This window comes from Phocoena phocoena, chromosome 13 (genome assembly GCF_963924675.1).
Source record: "Phocoena phocoena chromosome 13, mPhoPho1.1, whole genome shotgun sequence".
NCBI lineage: Eukaryota > Metazoa > Chordata > Mammalia > Artiodactyla > Phocoenidae > Phocoena > Phocoena phocoena.
Genome location: NC_089231.1, coordinates 74,048,517 through 74,069,799, shown reverse-complemented (window position 1 = coordinate 74,069,799; position 21,283 = coordinate 74,048,517). Strand labels below are relative to the sequence as shown.

The following is a 21,283-nucleotide window of genomic DNA, read 5'->3' as shown; positions in this document are numbered from 1 at the left end:
CCCTGGTGGCGCAGTGGTTGAGAGTCTGCCTGCTGATGCAGGGGACAGGGGTTCGTGCCCCAGTCCGGGAAGATCCCATATGCCACAGAGCGGCTGAGCCCGTGAGCCATGGCCACTGAGCCTGTGCGTCCGGAGCCTGTGCTCCGCAACGGGAGAGGCCACAACAGTGAGAGGCCCGCGTACTGCAAAAAAAATAAAAATAAAAAAAAAATAAGGTGACCATATGTGTGTGGGTTTATCTCTGGGCTTTCTATCCTATTCCATTTATCTATATTTCTGTGTTTGTGCCAGTATCATACTGTCTTGATTACTGTAGCTTTGTAGTATAGTCTGAAGTCCAGGAGCCTGATTCCTCCAGCTCTGTTTTTCTTTCTCAAGATTGCTTTGGCTATTTTGTGTTTCCATACATATTGTGAAATTTTTTGTTCTAGTTCTGTGAAAAATGTCATTGGTAGTTCGATAGGGATTGCATTGAATCTGTAGATTGCTTTGGGTAGTATAGTCATTTTCACAATGTTGATTTTCAATACGAAAACATGGTATATCTCTCCATTTGTTTGCATCATCTTTAATTTCTTTCATCAGTGTCTTATAGTTTTCTGGCAGGTGGATTCTTAACTACTGTGCCACCAGGGAAGTTCCTGGGAAGTTTTAAAATATATTTTTTGCCCAGAACTAATGCTCAGAAATTCTGATTGAATTGACCCAGAATGCACCTGGGCAAGAGGATTTTTAAAAGCTCCCCAAGTGATTTTAAATGCTCAGCCAGGGTGGAGACCCACTGGCTTCTGAGATAGATGTGATGATCCTGACACTCCTTTTACAGCCAGAGAACTGAGGCACAGAGAAATTAAGTAAGTAGCCTAGGGTCACGCAGTTAGTGAATAGTGGAGCAAAGATTTGAACCCAGAAAGTCTGGTTTCAAAGCTTCATGGAAAAAAAAAAATCAATTGGTCTCAGTTCATTTCCCCAGTGATGGAGAGTATAAGCCAGCTCTCTTCTGAGACAGACACTGAAGGCCCTTTGGGCACAGGATATTTTTAACCTAGAGAAGCCAGTGATTCTTGCAGACAGCCTGCAGGGACTTACACTGGGAAGATTGTTTGGGGGCTGGTGGACCCGTTCCCTGATGAGATACTCCTCAGAGTCCAGCTTTTCTGTCCTCTGGAGCCAGTAGGTCCAGGCTGGCTTAGGCGACAGGGTGGGAGGGGGTGGGGTGGGGGTTGGCTCCATCTGGAACTGATGTTTCCAAGGATATTTCCATACATGGTGGAAGGGGAAAGGGTCAGGATTACCTCACCCAAGCCAGCCCCTTCTCTCTGCTTTCTGCCTGGAAAGGAGCTAGAGAACAACTAATTGTTGGAACTGGATATGAATTCACCCTCCTCCTTCTTCCCCTCCCTAACCCAGAAGAGTCCTGTGAAAGCTTCAGCGTTTCAAACGTACACATCGAATATTCTCCAGACGCTGTCCTATATGGCTTTGTGGGAGAATACACAGTACAGTCTTGGGGGACCCAACTTGGGGGCATCTTTTAAAATACAAAATATGGGGAAATCCCTGGTGGTCCAGTGGTTAGGACTCCACTTTCACTGCCGAGGCTGCAGGTTCAATCCCTGGTTGCGGAACTAAGATTCCACAAGCTGCACGGTACAGCCAAAAAAAAAAAAAAAAAAAAAAATTAAAATGCAAAATGTGAACGGTTTTTGTGCAAGCAATCTCACCTACAGAAATTTCCCCTAGAAACAGCACACTAGTAGGCAAAATTCCCCCCAAAAAACCCTATGAGTAGGCAAAGATGCACATCCAAGGATGTTCATCATAGCATTGCTTATAATTGGGAAAAACTGGGAACAACCCAAATGTCCATCCATAGGGATTGGTTAGCTGAAGTGAGATATATCCATATGGGAAGAGGGGAGCTATATGCTGACATGGAAAATAGGTCCACCATATATTAGTTTAGCAGAAAGAAAAAGGAAATAGTAGAACTGAATGTAGAATATAATCCAATGTTTGTTAATAATTAGGTTGACACGTAAATAGAACAATTTGGAGGAATAATCTCACATATCTGTGGCTATTTTCTCTAGCCATGGAGGTGGGATTATGGTGATCTTTGACTGTCACTGCTGCATATATATAATGTTTGGATTTTATATACCAACATGCAGTAATTTTACAACCAGAAAAAAATTAGGTTGTGAAACTGAAACCAATAATATGTAAAAATCACATGGATCCACTTGAAGATGGTTAATTTTACATTCTGTGAATTTTACTTCAATTAAAAAAAAAAAAAAGTCATTGTAACTCAAACTACCCAGACAAAGAAAGATTCCAGTAGAGCTGAGAGCAAAATATCACATGTATGCTTTATAAATTTTACCTTTAAAAAAATTGTTTTGCTTTCCTTAAGCTTTTTGTTCATATTTTTGGTGGGTTTTTAAAAAAATTTTTATTTTTTATTTATTTATTTTATTTATTTTTTAAGGCAAATCCATTTACTCATTATTTTTGGCTGCATTGAGTGTTGCTTCACGCGGGCTTTCTCTAGTTGTGGTGAGTGGGGGTTACTCTTCGCTGTGGTGCACAGGCTTCTTATTGTGGTGGCTTCATCTTGTTGTGGAGCACAGGCTCTAGGCACGCGGGCTTCAGTAGTTGCAGCACACGGGCTCAGTAGTTGCGGCGCATGGGCTCTAGAGAGCAGGCTCAGTAGTTGTGGCACATGGCCTTAGTTGCTGCACGGCATGTGGGATCTTCCTGGAGCAGGGCTCAAACCCGTGTCCCCTGCCTTGTGGCAGGCAGATTCTTAACCACTGCGCCACCAGGGAAGTCCCTTGGTGGTTTTTCCATACTTTTCTTTCTTGTATGCTTACAAATGAGTCATTATTTTACTTACTTGCTATTATAAATTCTGAGAAAATCACACACACACACACACACACACACACACACACATTCACATGAGTGTTTGCCAGAGCATCATCTGACTTTCCAATCAATACAAAATTTGCCATGGGAGGGAGCATTCATGTTCTGTCTCCTCCAGGCCTGTTCTGACACCCAGATTATTCATCTTGGCAACCAGCTAAGATGAAAAGAAATGGTTGGAGTGCATTTTCAGACCACACTATCAAGGAAATTTTTAGCTCCTTGCAATTTCAGCCTCTGGGTAGCACACATCGGCTCCTCTTGTAGTTCCCACAATCGTAGTGGGGTCTTCAGGATGCCCCTTTGGGTAGTTATCACTGACCCCCTCTTTCCATCATATTTGCTCAATTGTAATACATTGGCTCCGCAGGGGACTCTTCTTCCCTTTCCTGGGACCACAGGTCCTGAACACAGGGTATTCCTTGGTCCCAGCAAACCTACCCTGGGTTCCAGAGAAGAAGTGACATTAATTTATCTTACTTAGCCATATTTTGATGACTGATCAGGAAGTGGTTTAAGGGAGTAGTTGTGGAAAGCAAAGGGCTTTTATTACCAAATGTCAAGGATTGTTCATTCCACAGATTACTGATTACATAGGGGAAAGTGCACTTTTACAATGGAGAGAGACCAGTTACTGCTTTACCCTGGTGCTTAAACTCAGCATCGATTATAGTGGCAGATGCAATACAACGTTCATAACGCTATCTCTGAAGTTCTGTTGAATCGAATCAAGTCTTGGTTACAGGAAATAAAGGGAACACAGTCAGTGAAGTTGGAATGTGAGGCTTCTACACGATAATTGTCTCGGACTTTTCAAAAAATCAGTGTCATGAAGGAAAGAGAAAAGGCAACGGGAGCGGGGCGGGGCTTCCCTGGTGGCACAGTGGTTAAGAATCCGCCTGCCGATGCAGAAGCAACGGGTTGAAGCCCTAGTCCGGGAAGATCCCACATGCCGTGCAGCAACAGACACCGTGTGCCACAACTACTGAGCCCACGTATGGCAACTACTGAAGCCCATGCGCCTAGGGCCTGTGCTCCGAAGCCACCGCAATGAGAAGCACGCGCACCGCAACAAAGAGTAGACCCCACTTGCCGCAACTAGAGAAAGCCCGCGCGTGGCAACAAAGACCCCACTCAGCCAAAAATAATTAATTAAAAAAAAAAGTCAGGGGCACTTGCCTAGATTTTTTAAAACTGCAGGTGGAAACTAAAATGGAAATGGAAAGCCACTCTGGAAGATAATTTGACAGCTTCTTACAAAACTTGTACAGGAATGCTCTTAGCAGCTTTATTTATGATAGCAAAATACTAGGAACAATTCAAATGTCCTTCCATGGGTGAATGGTTGAACAAACCCTGGTACTTCCATATAATGGAATACTACTCAGCAAAGAAAAAGAATGAGCTAGTGATGCATGCAACAACCTGGATGAACTGCAAGGACATATTGTTTGTTGAAAAAAGTCTATCTCGAGAGAATCACATACCGTAGATTCCGTTCCTATAAAATTCTAGAAAATACAAACTAATCTCTAGCGACAGAATGGGGGAGGGGTAGTGGGGAGCGATGGGAGGGAGGGATGGATTGCAAAGGAACATCAGGAAACTTTGGGGAGTAATGAATGTGTTCGCCAGCTGGTTTGCAGTAATGATTCCATGGGTGTATATATGTTCTCAAAACTCATCAAATTGTAGGCTTTAAATATGTGCAGTTTATTGAATATCAATTATGCCTCAGTAGAGCTGTTTGTAAAAAAAAAAAAAAGGAATGGGGAGAAAGGTTTCTGTAAGAATTAAATGAAACAAAGCGTCTTAAGCACTTTGCATGGAGTCTGGCACACAATAAGTGCTCCATAGTGGGTGGTGTTGGAACTTGGCTGGTCTTCTGGATGGCTCCATCACATCTCTCTATAACATTGAAATATCTGTAATTATGTTGTTTATCTGTGGTTTCAAAACGGTGAGTTCCTTGAAGCAGGGACTCTGTCTGATCTGCCGCTAGGGCGGTTTTCCAGTGTGCTGCTTTGAATCAGTAGAGGCTGTTCCACCACCTTCACCCTAACAAGCCGCATTCTTTTGCTAGAGAACAGAAAAATGTTTTATGGATGGTGGCCTAAACAGGTCCAGCTGTATCTGCTACCCACCGAGCTCGGAGTCGACTCCTCAGGCCTTCTGTCCTACTCAGGCCTTCTGTCCGTGGACACGCCTGATCCTCCTAACAGCACAAGACTGTAGGCAGCCGTCATAGTGGAAACCAGCACCCCACTAAGAAAAAAGGAATTTAATTGCAAGCGAAGCTGTGCCCAGGACTCTACAGTACGACCTAAATTAGCCCACTGTATCTTTTCTTGTTAATCGCTTTCAAAGGAAGTGTTCGGACGACACGTTTTCAAACTCACGTCGGTTCCTACGAACCTGTGACCTTCGGAAAACACGGAACAGACTCACCCCCCACTTTTAACGACAAAAAAAACCAGTAACGCTTTAGTAAGAGTAAGTAAAAAAACCCAGGGGAAACCTCAACAGTCCCACTCATTCCTAGAAATCTAAGTATTGAACATCTATTATTAAACACACGTTGTTCAGTCTCCGTAGAGACTGTCAAAAATTGCCAATGCCGACTATATTTCAAGTCGTCATGGCGGGGTATTGGGAAAAGTTTTCAATTAGCAATAATCGCGCCTCGGATAAACCTCATTGGCTACGATACTGCCACTGCGCAAAGCTAGAGAGCAGGAGTACGCACCTACCTCCCCCATGGATGACAACTATCTTTACAATGAGGGCGAGCAACTAACAATGAGCTGTGAAATATAAAGCATTTCGCTGCAAACATTCCTGTTTAAAACACGTGTGCGCGAAGAGCTGCTGGTATTAGAGCAACTCTTGTCGAACCCTAACCTTTCGAAAATAAGAACGCCTTTCGCTAAGGACGCCGGAGAATTTTATGCAAATTACCATGACATCACCAAGACGCTGCGGGTAAGACTCGCGTTCTAAAGAACAGCGACAAGAAAAAAACCGAAACAGAGTAATGCGAGACGGGACGAGTAAATGGAAGTGTTGGTGTTAAAACCAGAAAACTAAATATTAAGAAATAAAATTATTAATACAACTTGGACAACAACTAACACGCAAACGTAAAGAACGAACTAAAACTGAAGAACAGGTATGAAGCGAACTGTTCACAAAAGCTAATCGTTTATATTGATAATCGAAACCAAAAACGATAGTAACGTACTAGGAATTTCTAGCAAGGCAATTTCCTATCTGGTAACGGTGAAAATTTGAAATCGGAAATACAGCTACTAATCATTTTGGTCTCTCGGCGTTTCTTCCACGCTGTTTGGGACTTTGGACTTCCAGCATATTCTCCCGTAGGCTTACAGTGCTTATGAAACATCATACTGTCTTTAAACTTACATTGTTCAGTCTCCGTAGAGACTGTCAAAAATTGCCAATGCCGACTATATTTCAAGTCGTCACGGCGGGGTATTGGGAAAAGTTTTCAATTAGCAATAATCGCGCCTCGGATAAACCTCATTGGCTACGATACTGCCACTGCGCAAAGCTAGAGAATATAGCCCCCTACTCATCGTTCCCAATAAGCAAGGTTCCTATTTCAGAAAGGTGAGTTGGAGCCTCAAGGCAAAACCCTTAATTATTAATGGGCTGAAAATTATACAACTATATTAAGATGTCTCGGAAATATATAAGCTGTTTCTCAGTATTCAGTTGCTTGATTTCACTTAGTTTTTAGTGGGGAATGAAGCAAAGCATTGTGGGAGGGAACATGCTAATAAACTTAATTCAGACTATAAATTGGGGAGGATGAGCAATGTACACAGTGTAAGGGTGCTGTGGTAAAATATACATAACATAAAATTTACCATTTGAACCATTTCTAAGTTCAGCAACCATCACCACTGTACATCTCCAGAACTTTTTCATCATTCCAAACAAACTTCCCATTAAATACTAACTCCCCATTCCTCTCTCCCACAGCTCCTGGCAACCTCTATTCCACTTTCTATAAATTTGGCAACTCTCAGTACCTCACATAAGAGAATCACACAATTATTTGACCTTTTGTGTCTGGCTTATTTCATACCTTGTTTTTAAGGTCCATCCATATTGTAGTATGTTTCAGAATTTCGTTCCTTTTTATGGCTGATATTCTACTGTATGGAATTTTGTTATCCATTTATTCTTTGACAGGAGGTTGCTTCCACATTTTGGCTATTGTGAACAATGCTTCTATGAACATTGACATACAAGTATCAGTTTGAGTCTTTCTTTCCAATTCTTTTGTGTTTATATCTAGAAGTAGAATTTCTGGATGATGTGCTATGTTTAACCTGGAAGGGTTTTCTGTGGACATCTTAATTCAGAGGAGAGAGGTTATTTCTACAGTTCATGAGTTTGAAGTAACTTTCACTGTTACTGGCTCGGCAAGTGGAAAGCTACTAGAAACCTATGTCTGAACTTGTTTCAGCTCTGAGCTGTACTCTCCAAAAGACTTTTGGTTTTTGCTACTCACTAAGATGCAACGAGTACTCTGAGAAAATATTTCCCCCAAAATTTCATTATGAAAAATTTCAAACATGAAACGTTCAAAGTATTGCTCACTGAGCATTTATGTAGTCATCAACTAGATGTAAAAATGACATAAAAAGGCCTATTTGATGCTGATGTGTAGTTAATTTTTTTTCCACAGCCATAATTGGCAGGGTAGGAAAAAACAGCAGAAAAAAAGAAAGGCTAACAGTCTGATTAATTTAGAGTATTTGATTTCGATCCAGCCAAGGACTTTGTCATTAATTCCTAGTGTGGTGGAGTTGTGAGAAATAAAAAGACAAGGGTCATCCAAAGAACTTCTCAGCCCCTGAGAATGTCTCGATTGGGTGGCTCATTACACCCTGTCAGTAGCTATCAAGGGAAATTGTTTCACCAGCTGTCTTGGATGACTTCATCTTCCACAGATGACTTCCCAGCACTAAGAAAAATAGAAAACTCAGCTAACTTCTCCCCAGAACATGAAATTCTTTGGTGCCTAAAAGCACAATAATCCTGTGTTCCTGGCCAGTCTTTTAATGATGCTTATTCCACTTGAAGAACTGGAAAAATAATGTGGCTCTGAAGTTTTCCACAATAAAATTTTCCTGGGATTGGGGGTAGTGTCATGTTTTGACATTTCCATAGGTTTTAATCAAATACCCATGTGTGCAGAAAATATTCTGGATTACAATTTTGTTTTCTTTTTTTAAAATTTATTTATTTATTTATTTATTTTTGGCTGCACTGGGTCTTAGTTGCTGTGCACGGGTTTTCTCTAGTTGCGGCGAGCGGGGGCTACTCTTGTTGCAGTGCACGAGCTTCTCATTGCGGTGGCTTCTCTTGCTGCAGAGCATAGGCTCTAGGCACGCAGGCTGAGTAGCTGTGGCTCGTGGGATCTAGAGCGCAGGCTCAGTAGTTATGGCGCAGGGCCTTAGTTGCTCCGCGGCATGTGGGATCTTCCCGGACCAGGGCTCGAACCCGTGTTCCCTGCACTGATAGGCGGATTCTTAACCACTGCACCACCAGGGAAGCCCTATAATTTTTTGACTTAATAAAAGTTCCCAGTATACATTTTTAAAAATTAATGTATTTGTTTTTACTTTTGGCTGTGTTGGGTCTTCTTGCTGTGTGGGGGCTTTCTCTAGTTGCAGCGAGCCAGGGCCACTCTTTGTTGCCATGGGCGGGCTTCTCTTGTTGCAGAGGATGGGCTCTAGGCGCGCGGGCTTCAGTAGTTGTGGCACACAGGTTCAATAGTGCAGGCTCAGTAGTTGTGGCGCACGGGCTTAGTTGCTCCACAGTGTGGGATCTTCCCGGACCAGGGATTGAACCTGTGTCCCCTGCATTAGCAGGCAGATTCTTAACCACTGTGCCACCACGGAAGCCCCCCAGTCTATATTTTAATCCTTTTTTAAATTTTTTCCCAGCCAATGTGGTCAGGTTAACTAAGGTACAAAAGACTCATGCCGGGCTTGCCTGGTGGCGCAGTGGTTGAGAGTCCGCCTGCCGATGCAGGGGACACAGGTTCACGTCCCGGTCCGGGAAGATCCCACATGCCATCTTTCCACCTGCCACGGAGAGGCTGGGCCCGTGAGCCATGGCCGCTGAGCCTGCGCGTCTGGAGCCTGTGCTCCGCAACGGGAGAGGCCACAACAGTGACAGGCCCGCGTACTGCAAAAAAAAAAAAAAAGACTCATGTCAGGTGGCTCTCTCAGCCCAGTGACCTATTTGAGGTGTGGCTGGAGATATTGCTCCCAAACTACTGAAATGGGTTACTTTACCAATATTTACTGCTATGCATTCAATGAGAGTCAGACTCTGACTCCAGCTTTCATACTACTCCTCTGGGCTTCAGTTTTGTTTGTTTGCTTGTTTGTTTTTGGCGGCACTGAGTGGCTTTCGAGATCTTAGTTCCCCGACCAGGGATTGAACCTGTACCCTCGGCGGTGAAAGCTCGGAGCCTAACCACTGGACCTCCAGGGCATTCCCCTCACTTCATTTTAAAATGCGGGAAGTGGTTCCTTAGAGTGGTCTTAAAGGTCAGTGCTAGCATATCCTTTGATATGTTCTAAAACACTTAGAAATCGATGTCTTATTTAGGCAATGCTACAGATCAGTGGTTCTCACTGGCTACATATTAGAAACAACTGTGAGGTTTGTAAACCGACTTGGTGCCCAAGTGTCTCCCCAGACCAATTAAATCAGAATTTCTGGGGGTAAGACCCAGGCATTGTGTCGGTTAATTTAGTAAAAACACAAGATGAGAAATAAGGGACTTCCCTGGTGGCGCAGTGGTTAAGAATCAGAATCTGCCTGCCAGAGCAGGTGACATGGTTTCGAGCCCTGGTCTGGGAAGATCCCACATGCTGCAGAGCAACTAAGCCCATGTGCCACAACTACTGAAGCCGGGGCGCCTAGACCCCGTGCTCCGCAACAGTAGAAGCTACCAAAATGAGAAGCCCTCACACCACAACGAAGAGTAGCCCCCACTGGCTGCAACTAGAGAAAGCCTGCACACAGCAAGGAAGACTCAACCCTGAAGACCCAACCACGAAGACCCAACAGAGCCAAAACAAACAAAAAAAAGATGAGAAAATTGGAGAAGCCACGTGGGTAAACACATTAGTCCCTGTATATTATATTTCACTTTAATTGTTCATTTTAACTGTAAAAACATCAGTTTTTCAGCTATTTGTGAATGTATTTCTTCACAACTCACTGCAAGGTGGGAACTTGATTCCGTTTCCAAGAGTGGAAAGTTTCGGAAACACTGAAGTTGAGGATGAGTCAAACCTAGATCCATTACTAAAGCTTCTAAAGAATGAATTCCTAAGTTAACGCTGTTTGGATGTACTATTTTGCACTCAGAACAGTGACGTCCAAGCTCTAACCGCTTCTCTCAAAGAGATGATGGCTAGGTAGACAGCTGCACATCGCGTACCAGGGTTCGAAGCCTCTGACCACAAAAGGCCAACAGGGGGCGCTAATGGACAACCTGGGTCCCTCGATTGTGAAGCCCAGAGGTTTGTGGGACTTGTAGTTTTTCTTGCATCATTTCAGGTTAATGAACTACATTTCCCAAAGTGCAAATACAGCCAGTCGGTCCCCCTGTCGGGCGCGGAGTGTCCCTTAAGCTGTGAAAGGTAAGTGAGTTCTGTGTGGGCTGCAGGTTTCTATAAATTGAGGATTCCACTTCTCCTCTTTGCCCTTTGATGGGACCTGGGAGAGAGCAGCTGTTCCAACAGAGCGTCTTTTCAGCGGGGTTTCCCGAGCCCTCCGGTCTCAGGAATCGGGATTATCTGTTTAGTTCACTGCTGTGGAATGTCAGGGAGAAGTCAGGGTCCTGATCCCAGATCTGGAAAGCCCAGCATAAAATAATGTTTACATATGGGGTGCGTGTCACTAGAGAATTTCTGCATTTTATCTAATATTACATAAAGGCCTTGTTTTTACAGCTAGAAAAAGCTGGGGTAGAATGCCTTGTCAGGTCTCACTACCCTTCACCTTGTCCAAGAAGCCCTATTTGCAATTGAGGGTAAACTAATAGAATATGGGGGAAATAGAATAAAAGGTATGCATGTGCTTAATTACATTAATAAAATCAAAATCTCGAAAAGTCTGAGCAACAGTTTCATCAGCTAAACTGGAACGCTAATGTGCTTCTTTAGTTTATGAAGAAATAAGATAATTCTGATTTATAAAATGGGAAGTAGGTTTATGGGACACACGGTCCCCCAAGGGATAGTATTAGCTAAAAATATATTCCTCTGATAGAGACATCTTTAGATATAGTCATATATTAACAATGAGCAATTAAGGGACTTAAAAAAGATATTGAGGTAAACCATTAACTTTTTGAAGTTTATAAGAAATTCAGTTCTGACCAGCCAGGTGTTACTGGGAGAGACAGAATAGGCCTTATATTATGCTAGAATTCTGCTTTATCAATTTTTTAGTTTACCTCCCTCCTTTTTAAAATAGATTTTATTTTCTAGAGCCCCCCCCCTTCTTTTCAGAAACCAAAATATGCAGTTTCCCTTGGATGCAGAAAGCCTTGGCAGATTTGCCAGCCATAGTTAATTTTCATCTGATGGCCACAGCATAGGAGAGCTCTGGCTGTAGGTTCTTAGGAGATCAGGAAGACAGATTGGCTTGGGCTGTTATGAAATAGTCTAGTGTGGGGACAAAGTTTTATTTTGTGGAACATATTAGAAATTCTTGACCAAAACAAATTACTAAGAAGATAATAAAAAGGTAGGCTTGTTGTTTCAGGTTGGACTTCAAAGGACCCAGGAGGGTGTGGAGTCAGTTTGTACTGGTGAGGGTCAGTTGTTAAATATTTGGGAATTTACTGGCCAGTTGTTAGATAAACCATTGGTAGCCTGAAACTGGCCACGATAGGATTATTTTCTTTTATCTTTTTTTGAGGGGGAGGGTAAAGGGGAAGCCAGTTTACCAACACACCCCTAGCAAAGGTCAATTTTTTCTCTAAGCCTGGGGCCCCAGTGTTCATTACATCCGTGAGTTATTAGATGCTGAACTAGCTCACACCCTTCCAGATTTTACCAAAGATTGATTTGGATTACAAAGCAGGATTATAAATACACTCTAAGTATCTGTGGAGGGAAGGGGGCTTACCTTTCAAGTGAATTGTTTATCTGGGAGCTGTCCTTCCAGGTAATGCGGTCATTGATTAATTCACTATCAGTAGGCTGTTCTCATAAGCATGGAATCCACCCCTGGAAATATGGTCTGGTTGGATAGCTTTCTTTTTTTTAAATTTTTTTTGCCTGCATTGGGTCTTCATCATTGCGCGTGGGCTTTCTCTAGTTGCAGCGAGTGGGGGCTACTCTTCTTTGTGGTGCAGGGGCTTCTCATTGTGGGGGCTTCTCTTGTTGCGGAGCACGGGCTCTAGGCATGTGGGCTTCAGTAGTTGTGGCACGCGGGCTCAGTAGTTGTGGCTCGCGGGCTCTAGAGCGCAAGCTTAGTAGTTGTGTTGCACGGGCTTAGTTGCTCTGCAGCCTGTGAGAATCTTCCCGGACCAGGGCTCGAACCCATGTCCCCTGAATTGGTAGGCGGATTCTTAACCACTGCACCACCAGGGAAGTCCCTGGATAGCCTTCTTATTAGGTAAAAACCTGTACTACTCTCCAGTACATTTTTCTCATACCTAGATATTATCTTTCAGAGGACAGTATTGTATGCAATGCCAACAAATTCCTATTCCCCAGCCATTTCTCAATATAGTGCTGTTGGCTCTTGTCACCCTTTTCATAAAATATTTCAAAGTACCAATTTGCTGATTATTAGATACCTTTTAGGTTGGCAGCTTCCAGATGTAAGTTGAAATCTCATTAGTAACCTGCTCCCAAATCCCGTTTAGGGTGGGCTGTTTTGGGAAATAAGGATGCTACCCCTCCATTCTTTATTTTTTAGTTTCTTGCCTAGAGTTAGTTAGGGTTTGTCTATATATTTTTAGGCTAAGCTTAGCCCTTTTTTATCTCTATTCTGTTGATAATCGTGTGCTCTTGCTTTCGTTTTTGTCTAGATCAAGGGCAACATGAGGCAGGCATATGTTTCAGTTACCTGCCCTAGTTCACTTTGTCTATTTAATTTCAAATATGTTTTCTCCAAATACTATATGACTGCTAAGCTAATATGGTCCAGATATTGGAGTTTTGTCTACCTCTAAGGCAAAGCATTCCACATTTTAGCTTCTCTTCAAACTTCTCCATTCTTTTCTCCCTGTCCCTCCCCCTCCCCCTGCCATTCCCCTCCCCCTTCCTTCTTTTTTTTTTCCTTTTTGTGGGGGAAGTTTTTTTTCCCTTCATCTCATGGCTTTTGGCATTTCTGTACTTCCACTGTTCTGGGCATACTAGAGCATTTGCAATCCAAACATTCCTCTAAGAAATTACTTTTAAAAAAAATTTTTTTTTTTTTTTTTTGCATGGCCTGTGGGATCTTAGTTCCCCAACCAGGGATTGAACCTGCACAGTCAGCAGTGAAAGCGCAGAGTCCTAACCCCTGGACTGCCAGGGAATTTCCCACCACCAATTTTTTTTTTTTATTGTGGAGATAGGTGATATAATGAACCCCCCATCCATGGACCCATCACCCAGCTTCAACAATTAACAACCCTTGGTTAATCTTGTTTCATTTATATACTCCACATTTTGTTTACCCATTCATCAGTTTTGTGGGGTTTTTTTCATTAAATTAAAATTTAAAAAATTTAGGTGTAGTTGACATTTTCAGGTGTACAACTTAGTGATTCATAATTTTTAAAGTTTATATTCGATTTATAGTTATTATGAAATATTGGCTATATTCCCTGTGTTGTACTATATATCCTTGTAGCTTATTTATTTTATATATAGTAGTTTGTACCTCTTAATCCCCTTCCCCATCTTGCCCCTCCCCCCTTCCCTTGGTTACCCGGGTTTTCAAAACCCAGTTTCTCACTTGATGCTTTTTTTTTTTTCCCTCTCTAGAATGAGGATGAGCTTTGGGTTAACTTTCAGGACAGCAAAAGGCCGCTGGGTGCCAAACCTCAGCCAGCAGTGCTCACGCAGATCCACTGGGTTATTTGTGCCACCAAGTCCTCCTCTGGACTCTGAGAAGGTCAAAGAGTTACAGCGCTTTATCACCCTTTCCAAGAGACTCTTAGTGATGACTGGGGCAGGAATCTCCACTGAGTCGGGAATCCCAGACTACAGGTCAGAAAAGGTGGGACTTTACGCCCGCACGGACCGGAGGCCCATCCAGCATGGGGATTTTGTACGGATCGCTCAAATCCGCCAGCGGTACTGGGCGAGAAACTTTGTGGGCTGGCCTCAGTTCTCCTCCCACCAGCCTAACCCTGCACACTGGGCTTTGAGCAACTGGGAGAGATTCGGAAAGCTGTCCTGGTTGGTGACCCAAAATGTGGATGCCTTGCACACCAAGGCGGGGAGTCAGCGCCTGACAGAACTCCACGGATGCATGCACAGGTGCAGGAAAGCCTAAACAGTGTGAATGCAGACACATGCTCCATAAGAGCAGGGACCTTGGCCGTCCTGGTCATGGTTGTCTTCGTTAGACCACGAGGAAATGATTTGGGAGGAAGTTGTTTACTTTGGGGTTGATCCCAGCAAACTCAGTGAGAGAATGGGAAGTGAAACAGGGAAAGTGGGAAAGGCGGGGTAAGGTTTTGCTAATGAGTGGGTTACTGCTTGGGGCATCTGGGGCTCAAGCGTGTCAGGGGCTCTCTGACTGTAGAGCAGCTTCAGAACCGTCTCACTGGAAGTCAAGGGGAACTGGGGTGTTTATCCATTGCCTCCCATCCTTCATTGGCTGCGGGTCACTCTGGGGGAATTAACTCCCTAACACTTGACTCTGCTCCTCCGGAGAAGGCTTCCATGGCCAGGGAACTCCCTAAACAGGAGAGACACAGGAACTTATAAGAGAACTGTGGGAGGTGCCCTCTGAGTGTTCCGAGGGAACTATGAGCAGAGCATATGCTACAAACTGCTGGGTTTCCAGTGCCTAGATACATAGATCACAGGATAGCCAGAACCCAATAAATATTGATGAAACGACCATATGTAGCCCTGGCAGTAACTTGTAGCTAATTGGAGACCGTTTCCTTATCTGTAAGCCCCAGAGATCACCCTCTGAGGACTGAAATCAGTCTGCCAGTCATAAAATATTTATTGGGTGTCTGCAACACGTGGTGTGCTACTGGTGTGCCACTTGCTGGTGTGGAGAGGTCAAAGCCAAAATATAAAACGTGGTCTGCTTAATATGTGAGAATTTTGTAATCTGTTTGGTGGGAGACCCAAAAATAACAGGTTTAACAACAAACCACTCCACACGTGATTGTTAAATTATGTGGTTCTTGATAGACATGTTTTACAGGTTCAGAGAAACAGAGTTAGTAAAGATTGGAGTACTCTTTTATGGGTGAGGTGGGGCTGGAGAATAGCTCAGGTATGACTAGGCAAAGGAGGGGAAAGAGGGCTTTCCAAATGAAGGGAACTTGTACAGTCTGGCCTGGTCTCGTTGGAGGCTAGTATGAAATCAGATTGTCTGGGAAGGCTAGACCCAAATCCTGGATGCATTTGAAAATCATGCAGTGCAATTTGGGTCTGTTGTGAGAGACCAAAGGGTACTGTTAGTGGTTTCTGAGCAAGAAAGCAATATGATAAAAATAGCATTTGAGGAAGCCTGGACAGGATTAGAGAGTTAGAGTGGCTCAGGAAAGTCAGCTGGAAAGACTCAGACCAAGGTGGCATCAGGGGATGGGAGAGCTAAGGATGGCTATGGGTCCATTAAAAATTTTTTTAATGATGAAAATTTCAAACATCCACAAAAATAAAGAGAGTAGTATGATGAACTCCCACATACCATCACCCAGATCCAAAGAGTTTTATCAAGATTTTACCATGTCTACTTATCCTTTCTCTCTTTTGAAATATTTTAAAACAAATCCAAGACTTCTTGTCATTTCATAGGAGGCCTTTTAAGTTAAAAAAAAAAAAAGCCAACACAGTCTGATGATTGACTAGATAGAGAGTAAAGGGAGAAAACTGAGTAACAAGTTTTTTCCCAAGGGTTTCAGCCCAAGTAACTGGAGGAAGGTGATGGAGAAGCTGTGGAGGGGGATTGAAGACAGAAGTTAAGTTTGACACGACCATCAAGGAGACTTGGACTAAAATTTGGGGGAGAGGGCAGGAGTGAAGTCCTGTATAGAGGAGGAAACTGTTAGCACAGAGGCACTGTAGCAGTGACCACAGAGACACCCCAGGAAGGGACAGTGGAAAGAAAACAGGTTGGAGGCTGGAGGAGCAGAAGAGGAACCAACTTCCATTTTTCTTTCAACAGCTATTTAGTGAGTGCCTGCTATGTGCAGACACTGTTATGGGCGATGGGCACAGAGCAGTGGACAAAGGACTCAAATGTCTCTTTTGTTTTTTTGGAGGGCCATGCAGCTTGTGGGATCTTATTACCCTGACCAGGGACTGAACCTGGGCCCTGGCAGTGAAAGCCCGGAATCCTAACCACTAGGCCACCAGGGAACTCCCAGAAAGTGTTTTAAAGAGAAGATGGCAATGGACAGCAGCAATTACAGCAGATGATTAGAGCAGAGGATGGAGGGGGAAGGGGGAAAAAAACCCCTGGTTTTGGCACTAAGTAAAATGTGGTAAAGGCTTTGCAGTCATGTTAAGGATAAAAGTGAGCTAGCAGAAGGTTTAAGCAGGGAGTGTGTAGTAAGGAAACAGATGCACGTTTTTCTAGAAGGTTGGCAGTGGAAGGAAGATGGTAGCTAAAGAGGTCATGAAAAGGTATTAATAAAGCGGGGAAAACACGGTGGGTGTCAGGGAAAGAAAGTGGTGATGGAGGAGCTAGAGATGGTTGGGGTGAAAGGTCTTCAGTAGCTTCGTGCCTCCCCAGCACAGCTGGCCTCCTCTCTGGTTTCAGGGTCCTCTGCTTGGGCTGCGGTGAGCAGACTCCCCGAGGGGCACTGCAAGAGCGGTTTGAAGTCCTGAACCCCACCTGGAGCGCTGAGGCCCATGGCCTGGCTCCGGACGGTGACGTCTTTCTCACTGAGGAGCAGGTACAGAGCTTCCGGGTCCCGCCCTGCTCTCGATGTGGGGGCCCCCTGAAACCAGACGTCGTCTTCTTCGGGGACACGGTGAACCCTGACAAGGTTGATTTTGTGCACAAGCGGGTAAAAGAAGCCGACTCCCTCCTGGTGGTGGGATCGTCCTTGCAGGTAACTGACTTGGTGTCGGGATGGTAACTGCCCCCTTTGCGGGCTGGGGAGCCCGGGAGAGGCTCCCTATTGGTTTATCTCTTCCTGCCTCTAGAGAGCTATTATCTGCGTCTTCTGCTCCGACAGGTGTACTCGGGCTACAGGTTCATCCTCACTGCCCAGGAGAGGAAGCTGCCAATTGCAATACTGAACATCGGGCCCACACGGTCGGACGACTTGGCATGTCTGAAACTGGATTCTCGTTGCGGAGAGCTGCTGCCTTTAATAGACCCACGCTGACCACAGCCTGATATTCCAGACCCAGAAACTGGGATTTTCACTTGAATTCTGCTGCCAATGGTAAAATGCCTTCTCAGATACCAGATTCCAGTTCCCGCTCAACTGAGAGCACTGACAAAAGAGAGAAGGGTCTAGGTTTCTTAATGTATGGCCATTCTTTTTTTTTTTTTTTTTGCGGTACGCGGGCCTCTCACTGTTGTGGCCTCTCCCGTTGCGGAGCACAGGCTCCGGATGCGCAGCCTCAGCGGCCATGGCTCACGGGCCTAGCCGCTCTGGGGCATGTGGGATCTTTCCTGACCGGGGCACGAACCCGTGTCCCCTGCATCGGCAGGCGGACTCTCATCCGCTGCGCCACCAGGGAAGCCCTGGCCATTCTTAATTGAAACTAATTTTTTAACGTGCATTACGCTATATTGTTCAAAAGACTGATTTTTGAATTCTAGGCACATAGCTATTTAAGACAATGTTCCAAAATCTGCCATTGCCTTTTTCCCCATTTTTAAAAAATAACAGCTTTATTGAGATATAATTCCTAGGCCATGAAGTTCACCCTTTAAAAGTACACTTTAAAAGTATATAATTAACGTGTTTTTAGTACACTCACAAAGTTGCACATTAATCACCACTAATTCCAGAACATTTTCATCATCCCAGGAAGAAACCCTGTACCCATTAGCAGTGATTCCCCATTCCCCACCCCCTGGTCCCTGACAACAACTAATCTTCTTTCTGTTTTTGCCTATTCTGGACATTTCATACAGTATGTAGCCTTTTGTGTCTGGCTTCTCCACTTAGCATAATGTTTTCAAGATTCATCCATATTGCAGCATGTGTCAGTACTTTATATCTATTGATATTTTCACCTACGAGTACAACCACTTTAAAAAAATATAACAGCTTTTTTTTTCAGCTTTGAGATATAATTCACATATCATACAGTTCACTCATTTATTGCATACAATTCAATAATTTTTAATATATTCCCAGAGGAGTACAGCCAGTTTGAAAAAGACTTTATTTTTTTTAGAGCAGTTTGAGGTTCACAGCAGAATTGAGCAGAAAGTGCAGGAGTTCCCATATACTCCTTGCCCCTGTTCACTAACATGGTATTTATCGTTTACCTACTGAAGGACATCTTGGATGCTTCCAACTTTTTGGCAATTATGAATAAAGCCACTGGACTTCCCTGGCAGTCCAGTGGTTAAGACTCTGTGCTTCCACTACAGGGAGCACGGGTTTGATCCCTGGTGGGGGAACTAAGATCCCACATGCTGCGCAGCGTGGCAAAAAAAAAAAAAAAAAAAGTAAAGCTGCTATAAACATCCATGTGGAGGTCTTTGTGTGGATGTAAGTTTTCAACTCATTTGGGTAAATACCAAGGAGTGAGACTGTTGGATCATATGATAAAAGTATGTTTAGTTTTGTAAGAAACTGCCAAAATGTCTTCTAAAGTGGCTGCACCATTTTGCATTCCCACCAACAATGTGTGAGAGTCCCAGTAAAATCACTTTTTAAAAACCATTTTAATTGAAGTATACTGACATACAGAGAATCGCAGCCATCATGAGTGGACAGCTTGATGACGATGTAGAGCATCTAAATCAAGGAACAGAACACTGCTAGCACCCAAGAAGTCCCCTTGGCAAATCACTTTTTAACTAGTTCTTATTACTAGAATAATACATATTTATTACATAAAGTTTAGATGATACAGATAAGTAAAAAGGATTTTAACACAAATTACCCATAATCCAACTACCGAGATAACCAAAATCTAACATTCTGGTATAACTAAATCTAAATCTATTCTTACGAAAGTTGAATCAAGCAGTACAGTATTTTATTACATCCTGTTTGCACCTAACAGCACAGAGTGGCCATCTTGACATTCCCTAAATGCTGTGGGTTTTTTATGGTAGACTGATGTACACAATCATTTCCTCCACCCCACTGGCAGCTTATTTTGGCATTAACTTGTTTTATTTCTTTTCAGATCCCTAAGGATTCATCCCTGCTTCCTCTAACTGATCGAGGCTTACCAACTGCCGCCTGCAGAGGGCAGCAAACCGACATCTCTCTGCCAGCCCATCTCTGAACCCCGCAGCTTTCAGAGCCCAGGAGTTAAAATCTTCCGGCTGATGAGATTTGCCCCTGAAGAGGACTTTTTCAAAGCCGCAGCTTCTTTTGATAGGAAAACTGCTTTCTCTCCCTTTTTACCTCATCAGGCAGAAGAAATAGCCCAGGAAATATGTACCTCCAGAGTACTAACCTAGGGATCTCACTAATGTGGGTAAAGGGGGAAGGAAATGACTTAATTTATAATTCCGAATGCTTAAATGTCTTTAACTGAACCATTCTGATATATTTTTTGAAAAGATGAACAATGATATGAATGAATTTTTTATAAACCAAGGAATAGAGAAAGCATTTTTTAAAATAGTACATTAGGTATGTGGGCTGTTACATATTATATTTTTATATTTTTTAATCAGCTAAAAGTGAATGTGGCTTTATGACACGGTTCTCTAAGGATTTCTGCTTGATTTCAGCTGCCAGAATGAGACCAGCCTTGAACCTGGTCTGCAGAGAGGAAACAGTGAATTCCCAAGTGGGTTCTTAAATTGATTTGTTTCTGCTGAGGGAAGCAGCAAGACTTGTTTGATTACTGTGTTAGCCAGAGAGAATCATTGTCGCAGGCTAAAGCTTTCTGCACGATCTCATCAAAAAGCGAAGCGGATGAAAGAATCACAGCCTATTCTGGGTAGTCTTTTGTCTAAAATCAGGGCAAGCAATACATGTTCATCCTGCATCTGCCTAGGAAGCAAATTTCAGTTGACTGGGATAACCCAAGATCTTGAAAACACAGAGTTCTTTTCACCTGCACAGCTGTAGGTTCGCTCACAGCCATTCATTAATTCTGGAGAGTCGTAAGGCTGTGGTAAATCTCACTCCAGCTTTTTTGCAGATAGAGATGCTAAGGTGCTCTGAACCAGATTTGCTCAGTTACCCACAGTCAGTACCACCAATAATTGCATTCAAATCTGGGTCTTTTGAATCCCAAGCCATTCTCATCCACAAATCTCATAAACGGTTACTGACCAACACTGTATTTAGGTACTAAGGCTACAAAGATACAACCTCTTGCTCTCAAGTGGCTCACAGAGGATGTGTTACCTCCCGTACTCTCATCCTTTACCAGAATATGTCACAGAGTCATGCATGGAATGACAGGAGAGGAAATTTAGTCCATCCCCCCTTCATTTTATTTTTGAGGAAACTAAGATCCACACTTACCTAAGGCCACAGTATGTTGTTTCAGAGCCAGGACGAGAATCTGAGTAGATCTTTCTCCCAGTTCTTTCAGACAGCAACGCTTCCTACTTGTCTGAAGATTATAGTTAGAAGGAAGTCAGCCTGAAGTAGAAGTAGAAGCCAACAGTACACCCGGCCAGGAATGGTTAAAATGTGGGCAGTGGAGAGCAGGTTAGGCTGCGAGGGAGGGAAGGCAGGCTCTTTCATCACCTAATGCTGGCACGATTTATGAAACTGAGCCTTGAGGGCCTTAGGAATGTTTGTTTTGTTCATATTTCCTCCTGAGATGGAATTCTTTGCAAAAAGTTTGTCTCAAGAGGAACCTGGTATTTCCTGAAGCTGATGCTTCTCAGGTCTCCTTACTTTACATCTTTTGCTCTCCACCAGCACAGCAGTCCCCAACCTGCTGTAAGTGCCCTCGGTTGGAATAACAGACTTCTACTAGCGGGT

At 43.5% G+C, this 21,283-nt stretch overlaps 1 protein-coding gene and 2 non-coding genes across 4 annotated transcripts; 1 reads left to right on the top strand and 2 right to left on the bottom strand.

Moving 5' to 3' along the window:
• Window positions 1-5,520: 5,520 nt before the first annotated feature.
• On the bottom strand, window positions 5,521-5,661 carry LOC136133381 (U4 spliceosomal RNA). The gene has a single exon (XR_010656524.1). It is a non-coding gene; the product is annotated as a U4 spliceosomal RNA (small nuclear RNA).
• Window positions 5,662-6,366: 705 nt separating this feature from the next.
• On the bottom strand, window positions 6,367-6,507 carry LOC136133335 (U4 spliceosomal RNA). Its single transcript, XR_010656487.1, has one exon. It is a non-coding gene; the product is annotated as a U4 spliceosomal RNA (small nuclear RNA).
• Window positions 6,508-10,578: 4,071 nt separating this feature from the next.
• SIRT4 (sirtuin 4) lies at window positions 10,579-19,960 on the top strand. 2 transcript variants are annotated; one of them, XM_065890078.1, is made up of 5 exons: window positions 10,579-10,631; window positions 13,980-14,477; window positions 16,948-17,242; window positions 17,369-17,581; window positions 19,515-19,960. In XM_065890078.1, exons 2-4 carry the CDS (start codon window positions 13,981-13,983, stop codon window positions 17,519-17,521), a joined length of 945 nt encoding a protein of 314 aa, XP_065746150.1. In that variant the 5' UTR covers window positions 10,579-10,631; window position 13,980; the 3' UTR covers window positions 17,522-17,581; window positions 19,515-19,960. The 2 variants fall into 2 exon arrangements, with proteins under 2 accessions (XP_065746150.1, XP_065746151.1); XM_065890079.1 differs by lacking the exons at window positions 10,579-10,631; window positions 19,515-19,960 and having other exon boundaries at window positions 13,981-14,204; window positions 17,369-17,521.
• The last annotated feature ends 1,323 nt before the right edge of the window (window positions 19,961-21,283 follow it).